The sequence below is a fragment of the Rhinolophus ferrumequinum genome, chromosome 21 (genome assembly GCF_004115265.2).
Source record: "Rhinolophus ferrumequinum isolate MPI-CBG mRhiFer1 chromosome 21, mRhiFer1_v1.p, whole genome shotgun sequence".
Classification (NCBI taxonomy): Eukaryota; Metazoa; Chordata; class Mammalia; order Chiroptera; family Rhinolophidae; genus Rhinolophus; species Rhinolophus ferrumequinum.
Window position 1 is genome coordinate 21,135,717 of NC_046304.1, and position 22,029 is coordinate 21,157,745.

General features: G+C 47.1%; 2 protein-coding genes across 5 annotated transcripts in view; one reads left to right on the plus strand and one right to left on the minus strand.

The window, feature by feature from the left end:
• MYO1D (myosin ID) overlaps window positions 1-632 on the minus strand; it is a 287,794-nt gene extending 287,162 nt beyond the window's left edge. For both annotated transcript variants that reach the window (XM_033091580.1, XM_033091581.1), the window contains exon 1: window positions 230-632. In XM_033091580.1, the coding sequence (XP_032947471.1) occupies window positions 230-324 (95 nt within the window). In that variant the 5' untranslated portion in view covers window positions 325-632. The remainder of the gene's footprint in view (window positions 1-229) is intronic.
• LOC117013955 (histone H2B) lies at window positions 236-13,253 on the plus strand. Of its 3 annotated transcripts, none has more exons than XR_004421391.1 (3): window positions 236-345; window positions 1,671-1,967; window positions 12,868-12,999. XR_004421391.1 is itself a non-coding variant. In XM_033091585.1 (2 exons), exons 1-2 carry the CDS (start codon window positions 10,558-10,560, stop codon window positions 13,177-13,179), a joined length of 471 nt encoding a protein of 156 aa, XP_032947476.1. In that variant the 5' UTR covers window positions 10,040-10,557; the 3' UTR covers window positions 13,180-13,253. The 3 variants fall into 3 exon arrangements, 1 of the variants encoding a protein (XP_032947476.1); XR_004421390.1 differs by lacking the exon at window positions 12,868-12,999 and adding an exon at window positions 4,224-4,662; XM_033091585.1 differs by lacking the exons at window positions 236-345; window positions 1,671-1,967 and adding an exon at window positions 10,040-10,716 and having other exon boundaries at window positions 12,868-13,253.
• The last annotated feature ends 8,776 nt before the right edge of the window (window positions 13,254-22,029 follow it).

The following is a 22,029-nucleotide window of genomic DNA, read 5'->3' on the forward strand; positions in this document are numbered from 1 at the left end:
ACCCCCTCTCAGGAAGGCGCAGCCCTTGAACTCGGCACGCCTCTGACACTCCAAAGCGGCCGCGCCCTGGGGCGTCCTTTCTCAAGAGCCCGGGCTACCCGGTTCCGGCCGCGCTCCATCCCTCGGGCTCGGCGCGCCCCTGACACCCCCAATCCGGCCGCACCGCAGGGGCGCCCCCTTTCGGGAAAGCGCAGGCTCGCGCCACTGAGCACGGCCGCTCCGCCCTCACCTGAGCCGGAGGTTGGCCATGAACTCGGGCATGGAGACGGTGTCCATCAGCACGAAGTCCGCCTTGCCGAACTCCAGGCTCTCCTGCTCCGCCATGGTGCCGGCGTACGGGCTCAGGTGGGCGCAGAAGAGCTCAGGTGGGCGCGATCGGGCCGCGGGGTCCGGTTCGGGGACGCGCGGGGGGCTCGGGCGGGACCGGGGCGGGGCCGCGGCGCAGGACAGGGGGCTGCCAGGGAGGGGGCTCCGCGCGCCGCTCGGCCGGTCGGGGCGGGACGGAGGCCGCCCCTGCTCCTCGGCGCGCTCTCCGTCGGCGCGGCGCACCCGGCAGTTTCCGCTCCTCCCGCGGCGGCTGCCTGGCGCTGTGGGGGACGGGACACTGAGACGGAGACGGCGGCGGCTGGTCCCGCCTCTGGCCTGGGTCTGCCCACGGCTCTGCGGCCGCCCGCCCCGCTCCGCCCCGGTCTGTCGGGCCCCGCCCCGTCCCGCCGGGCCGCCGGAGTCCCCCGCCCCGCGGTGGCGCAGGCCTCCGCCTCCTCACCTGGGCGGCGCGCACGCGCGGGGCGGGCGGCGGGGACGCGCGGCGGCCCGTGCTCAGCGGCGTGGCGGCAGCGCCTCCTGGGGATCGGTGCGGGGACCTCGGGAGGGCGGTGCCAGGGACCGAGGACGTGGGAGGGAGGGTGGAATCAAGTTTCCAGATTGCCGCCTCCCGCCAATGCTTGGTAAATGCCAACAAAGTTATAAAAGTAGCTTGTGGAGCTTTTCGCGAGGATAATTCATTATGATTTTATCACCCTGCCGCGAAGCTCACTCTTGCTCCTCCACTCACGTCCTCTCCATCCTTGAAATAATGGTTCACGCTCAGACTGAGATAATAGCTAACATATTGGGGAGAAAAAAATGACCCGAGCTGTCTTAAGTGCCTTAGAGAATTTAAGTAACTTGCCACACGGCTAAGAAATGGGAAAGCTTCAGTTTCATTCAGGTCATTTGACTTATAAGCTCTACCTTTTAGCTCCATGGCAGACTGCTTTCCTTCTCCAATGTTCCGTGATCCATTTTTCTCTTCCACTCATTTGTGCGTGTCATCCGACATCTACGTATATTGTTAAGTTTTTAATATATGTATGTATCATCTCCCTGGGATTATTGTAGGTTTCCTGAACGGGGGGACATGTCCTAAACTTCCCCATGTCTCCCTTGGCGCCCCACCAAGTAGCTATTGTACTGCCTTGCACATGGGCATATGAAATTCACAATGGCTCAATGCAATGGAATGAGTTTAAGTGGTCTCCAACACATGGATACATTGGGTGAGCTTGGAAAATTCTTTTGGAACTTAGACCGCATTTTCCCAATGAAAGTGTATTATAAATGGCTTTCTAAGGCAGCTCCTCTTCAGCGCTGTTTCCTTTTGTGCTATCTTTTATTCCAAAATCTACTAGGAAATCTAGATGGGCTCCATCTCTGTGGCTGAATTTGAGATGAGTAAACCAGCCCTAGGGACCCTGCTCAAGGCCTGCTTCAGCTGCCAACAACCCACCCTGGCCAAGAGCGAGAGGCAGGCAGCTTGAGCACCGCCCAAGAGAGCACCTCTGCCATCAAAAAACTGCCCCAACCCCTGGCGTAGGCAGAGCTGCAGTCTGACTACCATTAGCAGCTCTCCTTGTTCCGAAGACACCTCTCTGGATCTCAGTGTCCTCATTAGTGGAAGAAGACCTCTGGGCTAGATACTTTCCAAGGTAGGACTGTGCTTTGCTTGGGTCATTTGAGGGGGCTGGTCAGTGGCTAAGCAGGTGATTACACAGAGTGTGGTACATTCCTAAAATGTTCGTATTGGTGTGTGTTGACACAAGTAGAACCCAATTTCAAAAAGCAAAGAAAGAAACCTCAAATTTTGTGCAATTTGGAACAACCAGGAACCACACTCAATAACCCATTAGTCAATGGATATATGTGTATTTCCTGGGATTGTTAGAAGATTATATAGTGGTTATGATCTATAGTGGTATACAGCTATGGTTTTCAAATGGCCAAAACAAGGGACCTCTTGTTTTAATCAATATCTTGTACAGGAGCCCAATGTATATAATATATACACATCATATGCAAAGGGTAATTTATGAATTTATTTTAATAGCCCAAATTAGTATAAAATCAGGACTGAGACCAATGAGGCTCTTTTCATGAACCGGGATCTGTCCAATGGGGCTCTCCACCCACTTAAACCAGCCTCAGAATTCCAGTTTACTTTTGTATGTTGTTTTGGTTTTACAGTGTCAAGAAAATGCTGATTTACATGGCTAAGCGAAATTCATTACTCCTACAATTTTACATCCAGCCTTTGTAAAGACCAACACACAGCTACAATCTTATTAATCAATGACACATTTACAGGAAGTTCCAATATATGCAGAGCAGATTAGCGCATTATTAATCTCCATTGTGATAAAATGCGAATATAAACACATTTGGATATGTATGTGTTACAATTTAAAATATACCAAAAACTAAAAAGTAAAAGTTTACATCACCAGTCATGAGACCCACCGATATCACGAGTGATGTGATGAGTGGTATGAGCTCCTAAAAAAGAGGTAACATCCCTCACCTCCTAAAAATGCATCGACTACATCTAACCGTGAAGAAGCATCGAATAAACCCACATTATGGGGCATTCTATAAAACAACCAAGCAGCACTCTTCAAAAATATCAATGGCATGAAAGACAAAGAAAAGCTGAGGCACCAGGCCAGGTTAAATGACCCCAAAGAGATACCACAGCTAAAGGCAATGTGTGACCTGGACTGGATCTCAAACTAGAAAAATGTAAAGGACATTATTGGGACAATTGGTGAAATTTGAATATAGACTCTATATTAGATAGTAGTATAGCTAGTATCACAGTTTTCCTGAATTTGATAATTGTACTGTGGTCCTGTTAGAGAATGTCCGTGTTCTTAGGAGGTACCTTCTAAAAGGGTAAAGGGTATGACTTCTCAAATTGTTGGGCAAAGATAATATGATATAATAATAATAATAATAATAATAATAATAATAATTGGGATGTATATAAGTAGATAAATATAAATGACTAAAGCAAATAGAACAAAATGTTAATTGTTAAAATGTTAACTGGGACCTTTTTTCCCATTTTTTTATTGGTTTTAGGTGCACAACACAATGTAATAGTTAGACATTTATCATTTATATCCCTCACACAGTGACAACCCTCTGACATCGCACACAGCCATTACATTTCCACTCTCTATTCCTAATGCTGTACTCCGCTTCTTGTGTGTGTGTGTGTGTATATATATATATATATATATATAAAACTGTATATATACTATATACTATATATGTATATATATACTATATACTATATATATACTATATATATATACACATTCCTATATATATACATTCCTATATAACTATATATATATATTTATATATATATATAAAATTGTAGTTGACATTCATTATTGTTCAGCTTCAGCTTCAGGTGTACAGCGCAGTGATCAGGCATCTACATCATCCCTGAGCTGGTCTCCCTAATGAGACAAGTGTCCATTGGATATAATTGGAAGCTTTTTAAAAGTACTATTCTTGTAACTTTTCTGTAAGTTTGAGATTATTTCAAAATATAAAGTTAAAAGTCATATAGCGATTTAAAACTGTTCAAAAATTTTTAAAAAGTTTATTTTTAATAAATCAAATAACACTTTTTAGAAAGTCACATCAGACGTTTGCCCACCTGCCAGAACTGAAAGAAACCAGCACATACTTTGAAAACTCTGCTACAGAATATCTGTTAGCTCTGGTTGCCGTAGATGTGGTAGGAGCTTATACACACTGAACAGACAGTTTTAAAAACAAAATCATTTAAAGTTGACCCTAGTCTTTCAATAGGACCATGTGCCCCAGAGAGAGTACTTCCTGTTCTCTGCCTGAAATTCTCTTCCCTGTTGTCACTCCTCATCTCTATGGCCCAGCTCCTCCCTTAGATCTCAGCCTCAACATCATTTCCTCTAAGAAGGCTTCCGTGGTCTCCTACGTCGGGCTTGGCTGACCCTCCTCCGTGCTCCCACAGATCCTGGACGTGTCACCTCTGTTACAGCACTGAATGCACTTGAGCCTGTTGTCTACCTCTCTTATTAGCCTATAAGGGCCATGAGGGCTGGAAGCTGTGTCTGTTCCGTTCTTGGATATAACTCTGGCACCCAGTAGCCCAGTGCATAGGGCGTAAAGCTCTGAAGAAACACTTGCTCGATACATGAATATGGAATGGTCTGGGAATCTATGGCTTATGTAATGTGAGGTTATAAATCTAGCCCCTTGTTAGAGTTTCTGCATTAAAATCAGTCTTTGTGCAGCATGTATCGCATTATCATGTCCTGCTCCTGGAAGCTGCTCTCAGGGCTGTGTTCACTTCTCCCCTGGGGCCAAGCCTACACACTCTATGTTCACACTGAACAAAAGCTGTTGTTCTGAAAACTCTTCTGCAGTTGACAGCTGCTGTAGACGATCTGCTCTAGGTTATCCATGAAAATCAACTCTGGATTTTCCACAGCAAATATTTGCTCCCATTCTACTTTCCCAGAATGCTTCTGGGCTGCCCCACCCTCCCTTTCTTTACCAGGTGCTCTGCATTCGTGAAGACAACTCATTTCAGCAGGAGTCCTGCAAGACACAAGCAGAAAGGCTAGGAAAAACAGTCACACTGCATACTCAAAGGTCATTTTATGAATTTATTTTCTAAATTCCAGTCATTCTAGAGCAGAAGTAGAAAGGCAAATTTATGTTGCAAAATAACTTCATAATGCACTCACAGCCATACAGAGATGCTATGGAACTCTCTGCCTTAGATATTATTCAAAACATGCTTCTTGCTCTTTCATGCATAAGGCTGGACTGAACTAAGAATGATACATCAAAGACAGCATATATGCTCTCTATGGTTTCTGAAAGAGTAAATTTTTTAACATAGAAACAGACCCAACGGTTGCTTGCCTGGTGTCATTGATAACTCACCCACCTGTAGACCCCTCCCCCCACTTCCTCACCCCTGCCTTTCACTGTATAGACATCTCACAGGACAAAGGAAAGGGAGTTTACATAGCAGAGATCACTGTCATAAACCACCCCGTAAACCCAGAAAGGGACTGAAATCTTTCATCTTCTCACCTCTAGCGATTAAAGACAGAGGATCAGCCAGCCATTTACTACAGACCTGGTTCTGGGTTCCAGGAATTTCTTTCCCCACTGTCCCTGTGGCCCAGCTGTGCTTAGCTGTGACGGTGTTGGGTTGGGGACAAGTATCTTTCCTTCGCTCTTTGGAATGGCTGATAAAGCAGACAGAGCTCCTTGTAACGCAATCCAGCTAAGCACAGAGGAAGTCTGGAGATACCAGCTCAAGAGGGGGAGGTGATGGAGGACAAAAAGGAGAAGGAAGGGGCCGCCCCTGCCAGGGTCTTGGGGCAGCAGGGGGACAGTAGCAAGACACTGGTTCTCAAGTTTTAGGATTCATCATCCTTTGATGAAAACGTGTGGACTTTCTCTCCCAAGGCAAACGTATTTAAGCACATACACAAAACAGTTTGCACATGGTGCCCTCTCCGACACCCCTGCCCAAAGTAACCTGTCTGTGGATCCCGAGGTAAGAACCCCTGAGCTAAGGGGAGGGTCCCATCATATAGGTCTTCATCGTTGGGGAATGGAGAAGAATTTAAGCAAGTCTTCACTGGCAGTGAGTCACTGGACAGGGACTGTCCCAGGAGCACATCGTCCTCTGTGGTTAGAGGATGCACAGATTTAAGGCCACAGAAAAGGCAGTCAGGTGGTGGAGGTGGGCACAGCCTGGGACTGCCTCCAGAATTTGTTCTGCCGAGGACAACAGTGGTTCTGAGTATAAACATTTCACTGGAATGTATCGTTTTGCTCATTATATAAGTGCTGGTCACACTGAGGGAGTTGGCTGTGTAGACGTGTCCCTCAACTTTCTAGGGCAGGTGCCAGGCACTATCCCATCCTTTTATTTTGAGCCCTCAAGCTGCAACTTGGTGTCCCTTAGGTATTTCTTGAATAAAACAGGTGAATTAATTAGTGGGTTAATTTAGTAGTAGATGTGTGTACATAGATGTAGTAGTAGTATATTTCAAGGAGCATGTGGCATTTCTCTAAACCCAAAGCTAGGAAACCACTAAGTCTCAAACTATTTTGGCCATTGGAAGTAGTCCTAGAGCTAGGAAATTTGGGAGTGCGGTAGGGAAAACAAAAAGGCACATCCACAGTCAGAGCATGGATTGGTGATATCTTAAGGCAGAAGGTCGCAAACTTGAAAGTGTACAGGAGTCACTGGGATCAGTACAGGCAGCTTTATTTGTGAAACGAGGAAATAAAAGCTTACTTCCTCAAAAAGAAACAAAAGCAGAATCACTTGGGAACTTGTTAGCAATGCAGAGTCAGGGCCCATCCTAGACCTAGAGGATCAAGATCTGCATTTTGGCACGTTCCCTAAGGGAGGCTGCTGCCAGTTTTGCAGACCAAGCTTTGAATGGTAAGAGTCTAAGGAATCTTAGTGCTCATATAATCAAACAAACACCCCCTCTACAGATGGGGAAACGGAGTCCCAGGAAGAGCAGCTGACTGACTAGGCCAGAGTGAGGCACTGGTAGAGCTGAGACCAGACTTAAACCTTCTGATCTGGGTACCGGGTCGTTTGTACTACGCAACGTGGACATCCATGGCGCATGAGAAAGAGTAAAGAGAAGTAGGGAGGACAGCACCCTGATTTCCGCTGAGTAACCCCAGGGCTACTCTACCCCATTCCTAAGTGGGGGGCTGATGTCCTCCTTTCCCACATGCCCTTTTACTCCTCTTCCAAAAGCTCAAGGTAGTGGTTAAAGATATTGCTGGGGTGGGGAAAAATTCCAATTGCTTTCTTCCCTCCACCTTGACAAAGTAGTGAGTAGTTAGTATTATACTAATCACTCACCAATAACATTTGGTTAGTATCTATGAACTGACATTCCAGGGAAAATGTGACATCATACCTTGAGTACTCATACCTTGAGTACTCAAGGTATGATGTCACATTCTAATTTGCTTCCCAAATCCCGTCTCCTCCTGCCATTCACCCCGTTTCTCAGCTGGTGAGCTGCAGCAACACCCATCTCCTAGAGTTAAGATCTTGACATAAGTTGACATTAAAATGCACAGCGTGACCCTCTGACGTTTTCCAATCCATTGGATTAATTCTTCAGACTATCTAGAGGTAGAAATAATATGAGCAGTACTTCCATCCAAATTCTGACAACCTAACCCTAAAGAAATGATAGAGGGGGAAAGTTTCAACGATTTAAAAGTAGACTCCACAGAACCTCAGAGGTCATGTAATCCAATATCCCACCCAATGCCTGAATCCCCTCTACAATATGCTAAGATGCCTAGACCTGCCTGGGCCATTTGACTCATTAGGCCTCCCCAACCCCCTGCAGACATCTCCACATAAAAACAGATTCCAACTCCTTTTCACTCAGTCTTACTCCTGAATCACTGCCCAGACTCACTCCATGTCCTGTATGCCAACCAGCTTCCAACGGTCCCATCTTCTGCTCTTGTTACTCATTATTCCTGTTTATGAGCTTGGTTTGTCCTTTAGATCTGATATTCCACCAAGAGAGGACCAGGTTGAAGGGAACTGTAATCCAGGAGGGGAGCCAAGGTCATAGCCCCTTAAGGAAGAGCCTCCTGTTTTTCTTGAGTTGACCTGCCATTTGGAATTTCTATCCACAGAATCCTAACTCTTTTCTCTCTGATCTCTTTGAACTCCGCCTTCTCCATTTCTAAGGTCTGTGTCTGACTGTGCTTATCTCTCAGCCATGGCACAGTCACTTTCTCCTAGTGTTCCCATCCGTTCCAAGTCTCTAATTAGCTCTTTTGTTCTGAATAGGATTCGATTCAAGGCAGCATTTTCTCCATAGTCGGGAGGTAGTGGTGGTGCAGTGGCACCAAAACGTCAGGTATCTGTACCAGAGGCTTAGGATGGGGGTTGAAGATCTTCTTGGTAATTAACAGCCCAGGAGATTCTGCTGCAGGTGGGCAGGGGGCCTAACCTGGAGAAATATTGATGGGAATTGTGGTGTCAGACACACCAGAGTTTAATCCCTAGCTCTGCAACTTACTACATGTGTGACCTTGAACAAATTAGCTCATCTGTATGAACCTCAGTTTCCTTATGTTTATTAAAGAGATGATAAAACGCCTCTCTGAGTATTAAAACCATGAAATGACGACGATAAAGGACTTCGTATAATTCAAGGCGGGCAGTAAGCACTCCGTAAACACATGCTAGCATTGCCATTTGTGAACTTGCTTCCTTTGTCTCCAGGACAGGGAAATGAGTAGCAGGTAATAATTTATGGCCTGTCCTTTTTAGCAGACTAAGATTTCTAATATCAGCCTGTGAGTCTTCTGATCACGCTATGATTTTCTTCGGTGTGACTTTTGTGATTCCTGTTGGGAATTTATTACCATTTCCGTATATGACCATGGACTTGCCCTTAGGAAGGGGTCAAAACTTGCAGAATGTTTTTGAATGAGTGAATGCCATCTGGCCAGGATGTCTGTGCTACACTCCCAACGGCAACACCGCGCCTATTCTTCTTCCCCTTTCCCAAATGCTCTCCTCTTGATGTTACAGTCCTGGTACAGTTCCCTCCTGGCCTGACCATTGCACCATCCCTCGGAGACTTGATGATACCTGCCACTTTGTATTCACTTCTTTGCATTAGAACTTCTAATTCACTTCATCCTATAATATATACTCTACGCATGCATTACGTTTTTAAATAGAGCAGTAAAGAGAGATGGAGCGGGTGAAAGGAGACTAGGAGTGGGGTGGGGGGTGGGACATGGCTTTGACACCGGGGTCCTGGGGAACCACTTTTTCCTTCCATAGAAGCGTTCGGTTTAGTTTCTGTTGTTGTTGTTACCCAACGATCAATTCAGAAGAGTTAATGGGGCCCGCACTATGGATAAGTTACAATCAAAGGTCTCCATCAGTAAATACACACGTGTACATAGCAACTGTGCAGAGGGTGCATGTGTAACTACGAGGATGGCGGCTCTGGTGTTCGGGTTTGGAAGGTGGCGGAGTGTGGGGTGGGGTGTGAGAAGCAAAGGCTCAGGGGTGGGTTCTGCCACGTATGCCCTGTCAGTGACCCGGGCAAGTCACATACGCCCTGTGAGACTTAGTTTTCTCTTCTGCAAAGTTAGCGTACTATTACTATCTTACCTCACAATGTTGCTATGATAATTCAATGAGATAAAGTATGTTAAGCATTTAGCGTGGGGTCTGGGGCATAGTTAGGCCTCAATGAATGTAAACTGACAGTACTGTTATCCACCAGTCCCCCTCCCACCCCGGGCTTTGGTGGGCTCATAACCAGGTGGGGGGAGGAAAGGGTACCTGCTCTGGGCTGGTTCTTCTTTTCTTTTGCACCCTGGCTCTCTGGTAACATCTTATCTGTTGGTTTCTGTCAGACTGGTCACTTCCTGGTTGCTGAACTGATATACTAATTACAGGGAGTGCACAGCCTCTCTATCTACGATTTCTCAGCATTCAGTCTAAGGTACAATGACTTCCTGGCTTTTCTATGCGTGTTTTTATCACCTGAGTTACTGATTGCGATTGCATAACCAGGTATGGACTTGCCTTTCGGGAGATACATTTCTTTCCCAATGCAAATACAAACACACAGGGCATAAGTATAATGTCCATGAAGAGCCATCCCAACCCCAAATCGTGTGTAGTTGCTTTGGGAAGGTTTGATAGACCAGTGAATCCCAAATCTGGCTGGTCATTAGATTTCACCTGGGATGCTTTAGGAAAATGCAGCTTCCGGGATTCCACTCCCCGTCCTTCTGAATTGAAAAATTTATGGCTGAAAACCACTGTAATAAGAACACCTGAAATTAGACACCTAAAAAGAATAACTTCCGAGATGAGTGTTACCTGGAACACTGATGGCCATTACCTCAGAGTGGCCATTTTCTCTTTGACATGGGATAGAGCAGAAGAAAGCTTAAGATTTTGAGTTTCCTGCCTCGTGCACTTTTCAGGAATTGAACACAATCCTGCTTTCGACTCTACACCTGATGTCTCTTAAGGATTCTGAGACCATCCATCTGTGACAGGTGCATTCACTAATCACTCATTTTATTAGGAAGGACTACCTTCCAGCTCTTCTTATAAAACCTCTTCGGAGCATACACTTGTCTGTAACTAGCGCTCTGAGCCGGAAGTGTAACGATTAAGGCTTCCACATGTACTTCATTTGCTTACGTGGCCTGAAATTCCCTAAGAAGATGAAAACTTACATCCCAGCCAGAAAGAAGTATGGTTGGGCCAGCTCAGCCTTTGGGATGAAGAGGAGGAAGAAGAAGGAGGCCTATTTTGGTTACATGGGGAAAATCCTAAAGCAAGTGAGTTGGGACTCTCTTTGTAGAAGTTTAGAATGACCAAGATAGGTATCATGCTAATGGCCTTGGGTGAGTTCTTGATTTCAACTTATTCTGACACGGGAGTCCTTCTTCACACATTTGAGTTCCTAAAGAGTTGTGTGCAAACAACTACTGTTAACTGGATCTGCTGACGGCTGCTATCTTCTCCCCTTGGCTTTCTTTTTGTTGGCAGCAGCTCTGAACACCTGAGCTCTTAGTGTCTCTCTTTCTTGTATCTGTTGACAGGCAATCTGTAAACTGATTCTTAAATGCCCTCCCCTTTTCTTATAGACGGGGGATTCACCACTAAGTCTATTTTTTCACTTTGAACAGTTGCATATATGAGGTTTTCATGTAATGGTTCTTTGTACTTAGCATGTACCTACAGTGAGAAGACACCTTTTTGCCTTCTTCCTGCTCACCCACTCTCACCCCGTAGCGTACATGCTATAGAAAAAAAAATTGGGAAAGTCTTCCCATTCACAAGAAGCGTTGGGGAAGAGAGTAAGGAGATTCTGTGAAAGATGTGCTAAGGCTTGATTTTGGATTTTACTTCTTTATGACAATGAAACAAGGCTGAGTGTTCATGTGTGTAATTGTACCAAAGCTCCCTGTATTCCCATAGCATCCCTGGAGCCTGTTGCTTATCCTGGGAAAAGGGAAAAAGGGATTAAGGAAAGACAAGAGGAGAGAAGATATGTAACATAGAGCAGGGTTTCTCAATCACAGCATAGGACATGATGGGGCTGGGTACTCCTTTGCTGTGGGGGACCGTCCTATGCATTGTAGGATGCTATCCAGCACCTCTGGCCTCTACCCACTCAACGCCGGTAGCACCCTCCCTTCCAGTTGTAACAACCAAAAATGTCCACAGACATATTGCCCAATATCCCCCGGAGGGCAAACTCATCCCCAGTTGAGAACCAGGGCTGGAGATCCCGCATTTGGCTGGAAGGACCTTCTGTGGGAGTGCTTGCACTAAGCAGTCCTCTAATCTTTAGTCTTAACTTGACCTGTCCTCAGCTGCGCGGGTCTGGCAGGCCACGCTGCTGCTTCAAGTTTCCAAACGGTTGGGTCTGTGCCTGGGGTTTGCCTCTCAGGCCGCTGTGAGAATAAAACAAGATGTTGGTTGGATACATGCATGTAGTGTCAAGCCAGTTCTGCTGTGGGAGTTCAGATGTGGTCTCTGGTGTAAACGGGCTCACAATCCTGGTGGGGATATGAAGGAAATACTGGGCATTATTAAAACCAGGAGGATCTTTTCGAATCCCACTGCAGGCCTTTCCTTTCACGGAAAAGAAACAGGCCCAGTGTGAGACTCTGACTTGCTTCCCTGACGTCTCACGTCCAGACGGAGTTAGGATTAGAGCCCTGGGTGGGTGACTCTCAGGGCAGCGTTGTTTTTTGACTACTCCAGCTGCCTTTCTCACTTGAGACAAGAACGCTAATGACATAGCAGCGTGTGATAACGGGTCTGAGAACACCGCGCTCTGATCCTGGGTGGCAGGAGGGACTCAGTAAGGGTGTGTGGAATATAGATAAGCAGGAGGAGCCTTACAGGAAAGAGAGGATTTGAACGTTGGGGTTGGGTGTGGGCATGGTAGGTAGAGGTGACAGATACACAGTAGCATGGAGACCGGAAAACACAGGGACACATCCATCCAAGGAAGAGCAAGTTTTCTCAGCTTGGCTGGAGATCATGTTGGCACAAGACAGTAAAGCTGGAAACTGAGAAGGGTTAAAGTAAAAGGCTTACTGACACGAAGTGCAGAGTGTGACAGTACACTCTAAACTAAAGTTATATTGCCTATCCTCAGAAGGTGTTGGATGTTAACTCTGATTCTGTTAGAAGCAACTGAGGCACAAAAGTTGAAGCGACGAGAATTAGTCTGTATTATCCAGACAAGGGCTTTCTCACCAGCTATGTTCCCCCCCCCCCCAGCCCCCGACAGTTGACAGATACAATGGGCTCATTTCTTTCATCACATCCCTACCATTGTCCCTTTGGGTGGTTCGTGTGGTTCCACGGGTGCATGAATCCATGGAAACCGTGGGTGCTGGGTTACACCCCAAATTACTCACTGTGGGAAGCCTTCACTTCCGTATCTCACCCTTGTGTCATTTCTCCCCCAGACCCACCCAGACTTCAGTGGGTGTTCCTGGGTCTTAGATGCACTGGGCTCTCTGGAGGATTGGCGACTGGAATGGGTTAGCCTGGAGGCGATTAGGCTGTCCTTCTACAACCACAGAAGGGCCGTCACCAGCAGGGAGATCCTTGAAGCAGTCAAGCAGAGATCCTCTCGGAAGAGCTTTAGAATCAATGAAGTGGTTCTGAGTGGTCCTGTTGTTGAGATGATTGCACTTGTCAAAAAAAATAAAACATGTCAGTGGGCTGTGTTGGAAAACAAGGTCTCTGAGAACTGCCTGCTGCACCAGGAGTCTTGATGAATCCACCTGGACCCTGGGTCCTGGATTTTTAGCCCCTGACTTAATTTGTGGAAAAACAAAATAATAATAAAGAAAAGGCATTTTCTCTTGTTGTGTATGTGTGATGCTTCTCGTCTGTGGCTTTTATATTTTTCTTAGGCATGCTTCTCCCCTGCTTTGAGCCTAACTGTTGTCTTTTTAGGGGACACAATTCAATCTGTAACACGGTCTACTCACCATCTCTCCCCACTTCAGCCCAACGGCGGAGGCTGCTGCACTGGAATAAACCGATGATTTTTTAAAAAAATTTAAGCACCCCTACCTTATTTATAGGAACTGAAAAATAAAGTGAGAAGGGTTCCATTTGCTCTTTGAGTATAAGTCTCATGATGTTGGTTATCTGTGTAGCACTTAGCGTAATATCTTGTATGTAATACATGTCTGTCTAATGTATATGCTGCTCCCAACCGTGGAAAAAACAATTATAATAGTATTATAAAAATACGATCACTTATGGGCAGAAAGAATAAACAGGATGATGTCTGGGAAAGCCTGGGTAGGTCACGTGAAGGAAGAGCAGGTGCTAAGCATGGGGAGTGTGGTCTCAGGGAACGACAGTCTGCACAAAGGTCCTGAGGCAGCCAGGAAAGCTTTCAGCTTGTAAGAGAACAAAATAAGTCAGGACAGCTGGGTTTTAACAAGCAAGGGAGAAGTACAGTGGAGGATGAGGTTGGAGAAAAAGCCTGCGGCCAAGTCACGCAGGGCTTGGTTTCCATTCCCAGGATGGTCAGAAGCCGCTGAAGGAGTGTAACTCGGGAATTGACATCTTATTTAGTTGTTTTAGTTGACATGTAGCCTACAGTGAAGTGCACAAATCTTCAGTATGTCTCCAAGTTTTACATGAAGATACAGAACATCTCCGTCACTCTTGGCTGTTCTGTCAAGCACAGAGTGAAGAGAGTGTGGAAAGGGGAAGATTAGTTAGAAGTATTTTGCATCAGCTTAGTGGAGAGATGCAGTTTTAGTGGCCCGCGGGAGTGTGGGCAGCAGTCAAGATGGAAAGAAGTGAACAGAATCTAAATGAATTGGAGACAGAATTATTAGTAGTATTTGCTAGTGGAATGGATATGTGGAGTGAAGGGAAAAGGGAGGATTCCCAGATTTCGAGCTTCAGTAGTGCAGTGGACACTAGTGTCAGTTCCAGAGATCGAGAAGACTAAGGACAGGAGGGCAGGGGTTTGGGGAGAAGATTCAATTCTGGACATGAGAAGTCCATTATGGACGTGTTAAGTTTTAAATACCTGTGAGTTATGTGAGTGGAGATAGGTCTAATAGGGTCTGGACCACAGATACGCCTTTGGGCATCATTAGCATAAAGAGGTGATATACAAATCCGCAGGAATGGGTGGGATTACCTGGGAAGATGGGGTAAAAAGGCAAAGAGAGGATGATCCAAAACCAAGACCAAAGAAATTCTAGTATTTAGAATTAGATAGTGGAGAACCAACAAAGAAACTAAGGAGTAGAAATCTGAGAAATTAGGAGGGGGTGGTGTTGTGAAAGTCAAGAGGGGAGAAGGTGGTCTGGTCGGCTGGGTATAATCTTAAGGAGAATGGTACAAGGAGATATGTCCATTGCATTTGATGACGTGGAGACCATAGTGACCTTGAGAAGTCATTTCGCTGGAGCAGGGTGGGTATCTGACAGATGTAAGCAGGTTGAAGAGTGAATGGGAAGTAGTGAGTGGAGACAGCTTTTTGGGTGGTGTTGAAGGAGCAATTTAGGACTGAAAGATAACAGAGACACAGGCCGGTAGCCGGAGAGTCATAGTATAAAGAGAGAGATTTTGAAGATGAAAGATATTAGAGCTTAATTGTTTGCTGATGGACATTCTCCAGGGTAGAGAGAGAGATTAATTCGGAAGAAGGTAGAAAAAGGGAAAGGATCCAAGACCTTGAGAATGTGAAGGGGGATCGGACTCAGAGTAGACGTGAAAGAGGAGAAGACGTGTATGGTAGACGTGGGTGAATTTAGAGATACGGTGATGAAAAGATGAGGAAGTTAGTACCTATTTCTTTTTTTCTTTTTGAATGAAACAAGTGTAAGTGAAGGAGGGGCCTGGGAGGTTTAAAGATAAGATATGAAGTCATTGTCTAAGGGAGTCAGAGGGTGAGACTTGGACGCCTATGGACAGATTGCTTTCTAGGAATGAGCACCTGTTTAAGATCTGTAATTATGCATCGAAAGCAAAGCCAGTATTTCTGTGTAACCTTCTCCAGCCCACTTACTGCTCCAGTGCCATGTGGAGAGCGCAGAGCTTGAGTTCAGCTGCTCTGGGTTAGGAAGGAGAGAGGGGCAAGGGAACAACTCCATGCTGGACTGTGCACTCGAGGCCAGTCAGGAGGGCGGGGGATGTGAGTGAGCACGTCGTGATGTTCATAGAAGACATGGATGATGTCAGGCCGGCTAAGTGAGTCTCAGAGAAGGTGTTTTCTCTCTCCAACACCCTTTAGCTTCAGCTAAGCCATAAGGGCATTTGCCCAAGAAGCAGCGGTGACACCCAGTGACCATTCTTTGAAGTGTACCCTGAAGCAACCTTGTATGAAATAATCCGGGGGTGTTCTGCTCCACTGGGGAGGCACTCAGCCAGCCTCGATGCTCTCCACAGTTTGTTGCACAGGATTCTGTACCACTGGTCCTGCAGTCTCTGTGGCGATGAGGAAGCTGCAACTCAGGTGAGTAACTAGAAACGGGTACTGAAGGCTATCTGGGAGCTGTCAGATCGGACCTGAGCTCTGCTAGGTTCCTGCTTTCCTGGGGATCCAGGACAAGCATCCTAGGATGGCTTTGGGCATTCCCAAAGCCCTGCTAGGGTTTAGACACAAGCCTCTTCCAGCCCACAGTTGTCCTGGGGAACTATCATCCCAGTTGACTAAAGAGCTGAGTGAGAACTCCACCGCCTCCCAAGAGGTGACTGTCTTCGGGATGTAAGGGTCCTAATGTCTCTGGCTCCACCTGGGTGCTTCCTGACCCAAGCACTGGGGTCTGGCTTCGTCTAGAGGGAAACCTGGGTTCCTCCCTGAGTCCCGTCACCCATCATAGGTACTGAGCTTGACTCTGGGCCAAGGAGTCAGGTGTCCCTTAGTTAAGGGCTGTCCCACCCACAGGAAAATACAAAGAGACCGAGATAGGATACCTAACCCCCTTTGCAATGTCCAAAGGTGCTTTTACTGTTCTCATTACCTTTTCCCGTGACCTGTTGTTTATCTTTCACTTTCAGTGGTTAGCAAATCAGGTTTTACATTAAAGCACAAGAGGATAAAATGAGGGTGCGTCACTGAGGCAGAATCTTGGAGTGAGGCAGGTGAGGAAGATGGCTTCCAAGGTGGTCAAGAAATGGAAGACGGTCTGACTTACCTCTAACCTTCTTCTCCTCTCTTTTCTCATAATCCCCCGTTTGAACTCGACATTGAAATTAGGAGGAGCCTGGTGTAGTGGCAAGAGTCTGCACTGAAGTTGTAGTCAGGTAATCACTTGACCACGTCTGTTTCCGCCTTTGCAAAGTGGTGATGGTAATGCCCAGTGCATACGGTTGTGGTGAGAGTCAACTTCATGTATGTGAAAATTAATAATGTACACGAAAGTGTTTCTTATGGTGCTTTGGTTTAAGGCATTATGAAGGTAGATTTCACAAATGTTAAGAAGAAGAAAAAAGTTTTAAGGGCAATGAAATTCCATGAGGAGCGGGCACTCCCAGTCACGGGGGGATCCATCAGAGGCCAGGTGATGGCTGATGTCCCTTCCAAGACTGAGAAAGCAAGATGGAGGAGGGTCTAAGGAGAAGCACACAGATGGGACTTGGAGTCAGACAGACTTAGCTTCACACCCAGCCCTCCCAGGAACGAGCTGTGGCTCCTCGGACAGGTCATTGAACCTCCCAGATTTCAGTGTCCCGTGTGTGAAGTGGAGATAATTCCCACCTCCTGGAGCTGGTGAGACAATTAGATGAGGTGCCACCTATGAAGCACCTGGAACAGAGTAGGCACTCAGTGAATGGGATCTTGAGAACCCATTCATCAGGTCATTCACAACCAAATGTTGGGGGCGTCTGTTATGGGCTAGGCACCGTGCTAGGTGCTGGGTGACACTACACAGCTTTCAGACACAGAATTCTAGTTCACATCACAGCTTTACCACTTACTAGCTGGAGAAACGTATTTCACTTCTTTATGCCCCAGTTTCTTCATGTGTAAAGTGAGGGAGAAGAATGCTTATGTTAAGGGATCATTGTAATAGCTGTGAACTCCGTGGAAAGTACTTAACGCACTACTGGCCCATAAAAAGTCTAAAAAGTGGCAGCAATTGTGATTAATACAATTATGCTGAAACTTTGCAAGGCGGGGATGCTGATTTAATTTAACGCGGGAGACCCAAATGACTTTTCTTTATTGATAGCATTAAATCCATTCTTGAACCAACTTCACCTGCATTGAATAAAATATGGGATATTATTTTTCCCTTATACTCACCTGTCCATTACTCCCGAAATACTTAAAGCAAGAGAGAGTTCCATTGACACAATAGAGGTGGTAAAATACTGTTACTAGAATGGGCAAGAGAGGGAGGCTGTGAGGTCTGTCTTCAGAGCTTTCAGTAAAGTCGTTTGCTCCCGTTTTCCTCCCATAGCTCAGGTGCATATGCCCTAATGTCCCCTGGGAAGATCCCTGTTTATTGTCTTTATGTCCACCAGACCAGTTGCCTTGACTTGGAGGAAAAGCAAACTTGGCCTTTGTCCCCAGTGGGAATCCTGGCCCATCCCTGAGCTGCTACCTGCAGCCCTCCTCCAGCCTTCTCCTTCCTCGTTCAGGCCAGCTGAGGCAATCCTGAGAGTTTGCTGGCTTTTGCTCCTGCCAGGGGGACCAGCTTCATGGTGGTCTCTGTCCCTGCCCACAGCTCACAGAAGGCCTGACCTGCCTGTACACAAACCCCTCCCCACCTGGCCTCTCTCCTTGGAAAACTGTTCACTAGCCCATAAAAGGGCCTGGACACTTAAAGCAAGCATGGACTCACAGTCAAATTGGGGATTTAAAATTGTGACTCTTTAATTCAGGTCAATCTTCCTTTCTTTCCAACACACGTACCTCGCTCTCTGTGAGTGTTTCTGCGGGCTTAACTCTCCTTTCTGAAGCCTCCCAGTGGCTGCCACACTCTAGCAGGTTTCTGGATGCTGGGAGTGGGTCTAGAGGTCCTATCCCCACTGTAGAGTGAGGGTGACAAAAAACTTTATTTTCACTTCTTCCACAAGTGTTTATTGAGTACCTACTAAATGCCAGGCTGTGTTCTAGATTCTGGGGGTCAACAGAGAACTGTCTTCATGGGACTTACATTCAAGAAGGGGAGAATCAATAAACGAATATTTAGTGCACTGTCTGGTAGTGATAAGTGCTGGTAAAAAAAAAACACTTGGGGGCCAGGGGGACGTGGATGACGGGCGGTGCTACCTGACACAGGGTGATCAGGGAAGACGTCTCTGTGGAGATGACTCTTAAGCAGACACCTGAGCTAAGGGAGGGAGTGAGTCATGGGAGTAACGGTGGTAAGGATTCCAGGCAGAGGGCACAGCAGTGCCCTGAGGTAGGGTAACTTGGGCATGTTTGAGGAATGTCAAGGAGGCCCCATTTTTCTCTTTCATACTCTGATGAACACTTTTTTAAAAAGTTGTGATGAAATATATATAATGTAAACTTTACCATTTTAGCCATTTTAAAGACTACAGCTCTCATGCATTACGTACATTCACACTGTTGTGCAACCATCACCACCATCCATCTCCAGCACTTTTTTCATCTTCCCAAACCAAAACTCTGTACCTAGTAAACAATAGCTCCCCATTGCCCTTCCCACCCTCCCCCCCCCGCCCGGCCCCCAGCCTCAGCAGCCACTATACTGCTTTCTATATGATGAGTACTTTAAATGCACCATCTTATTTCATCCTCAAAACAGCTGGAAGCCATAGATTTTACTGCCACACCCATTCTACAGATGGGGAAACTCAGACTATAAGTGAACTGTCAGAGATCACACAGCTACTGTGTGGAGGACGCAGACCTCCAATGGCAGTTTCCCTGGCTCAGGCTCCTACTCATAACCACCTCCCCAGTGGGGGTGAAGGATGCCACTCCGCTGCCCCTCTGACTGCCCAGAGGTGGGCTGGGAGGGTTTATTGAGGGGCATAGGTAGTGTGAGAAGATTTTCTTGCCGGGGCTGGAGGGGTCTGTTGCACCTGACTGGTTCTAACTGTCTGGAAGGAAGGGGTTGCTGCCCAGAGACATGGATTGAGGGGCAGCTTGCAGTTTCCTGGTGTGCGTGGTAAGGGCTTTGGTGCCAGGAATTCTTGAGTCTACTCCCTGCCCTACCACTTACAAGATGAAAGAGCTTGGGGAAGTTGCCTTTGCCCTCCGAGTCTATTTCCTCCCTTACAAACATGGTCGTGCTGACTTTTCAGGGTTGGTGAGAAGATCAAATGAGATAAGGCATGTAAGATGCCTAATCAGTGTCTGGTACATAGTAGGTGCTCAACAAAAGTTCACTCCTTGCCTAGGCAGAGCATGGGCTTTACCCACTGGCCAGGAACCAGCCTCTTCCCTCTTTAGCACAGTCAGCACTATTTCTGACCTGCTGGTTTCTCCTCTGTAATCATGGGGTTCCGCCCTTGATCTGGGGACCTTTGCTACACGGTTTGATGTTCAGACGGACTGGGGAGAGGCCATATGTAGGGATGTTTGAATTTGGTGGAGCAGTCGAGCAACCATCTCTCTTACCTTTGCTGGAGGTGGGGGGTGGGAAACCCCTTGACACAGAGATATTGGATAATGGCTGTGCCTCACCTGTGGAAGCAGAGTAAGGTCTTACCCAGGACTATGAACCTGGAATAAGGGATAAAGCTGAAAGGAGAGTCACAAGCACTTCAGGGCAGTGGCACCCGGCCCCTGGAGCCCCTGTGGTGCCTGTCCATTTCCTAATCTGGGTCTTCAGTCTCCCGATGATTCTGTGGGCACCCCACTGCCCTTTCATTAAGTTGCCTTTCCACATGGAACAATCTATCAGTTTCCACTGCTTGTAAGTAAGAACATTGAGTGTCATACAAGGTCTTCCCAGATCAATCCAGAGAGATTTCAGGGACGTTGGGATAGCAGGAGTTGCAGAACTACAGGAGACAGCTGGCTGGGGAGGCACTGGCCCACCCTCTGTCCCCTCTGCAGCTGGGTAGTGGGTGGTTAATTGGAGCATTTACCCAGGTAGATCCAGTCAGCAATGAGCTTTGTTTTTCTTTCTTTTAGTTAGTTAGTTAATTAGTTTGTTTGTTTTGGTAAGTCCTTTCTACTTGTGTTATAAACTCCCCAAGGTTAAAACTTTCTTTTACATCTCTCCTATAGAGTCATAAATGTCTAAACCACCCAAGGCAAAACTAGCGGGCTCCATTCTTCTCAAAGTTTGTCCAAGAAATGGAGACACTTACTGTGCCCAGTGTCCCCTTCTGATGTTTGCTGCTTTGCTGTGGGCCCATTTCCCTTACAGATTGTAGTTTCTCCATGAAAGCGTTTTAGAGGGTAATAAAATCATCGCTCAGCCTTCTCCGACCTGAGTGACCATGGTGGGAACCCACAGCTGCCCACACGGACAGGCACTCAGCAAAAAGAGTGAGGTGTGAGTGCGTGTGCTATGTTGTAAGCAGTGGGGAAGGTGGGGAGCCAGGACAGCATCCTCCCCTCTCCCACGGACTGTGCTACCAACGGAAGGTGGGTTGCATTTTCAGAGATCTTATGAATTATTCAGAGAAGCTAGAAATCTAGAGGTAAGAGTGAAACTCCTGATCTTTTAAAAGGTTAGCAACTAACTCTATTTTTAAAAAACTGTAAGCCGAAAAACCCCCAAACACCTCTGTGGGCTGGATGTGGCCTTGGGGGCTACCAGTTTGCAGGCCTGCATTAAGCTGCCCAGGAGCTAGTCTGCATCCTTTGTACTTGTCACCAATACTGACCTTAGATTGGTTAAATGGGCCCCTGCCCTGGGCCCCAGGCTTTAGCTGGCCCCTCTCTGGCCCTGCCTCTTCCTCACAGGGCTAGGAGTTCACAGGGCTAGGAGTTCAAGGACCGTCTAGAGCACATGCCTACTTCTAGACCATGCTCCTGGTATGCTGGACTCAAAATCTCTGCCCAAGAAGCCCCCAGCCTGCTTCCAGGGCCCACATGGACCTCCATCCTTCCAAGTCAGCCTGCACAGCCTGGCATGGGCATCTTTAGGGATGGCTGTGTCCCCATGAATGCACAAGAGTCCCCCTTTGGTATGGCACGGAGACAAGTGTGAACAGAGAGGGTAGGACTGTCGGCCAAAGACCTGCATTTCCACTCTTGCCCCTGGCTGGGCAGTTATTCGGGGTGGGCCTGTCTGCCCAGCAGGGTTAAGACTGTAGCAGAGCTATCACGGATTCCTGTCCACCCTGGGCCAGACACTGAAACGCACTGCCTGCAGCTTGCCATTTGACCCTTGTGTCAACTCTGAGGATGCTTCCGAGTAGTAGCCTCATTTTACAGATGAAGAAACCAAGGCACAGAGCAATGAAATAAGTTGCCCACAACGAGAGAGTGGCAGAGCCAGGATTTAAACCGTACAGTGTGTAGCAGAACAGAGTGGCTCAATGACCAGTCACGCCGTGGAAACTGCTCATGCTCCCCACCCTCCCACTGGATGGCCAGCATCGGTGGGGGCTGGGGAACAGCAGGGACCCTTCGCACCTCCGGCCACTCTGCCAGCCCGGGCTGGCCTCCGCGGGGGCGCGAGGACCGCCTGTTGGGTCTGGAGTGACTG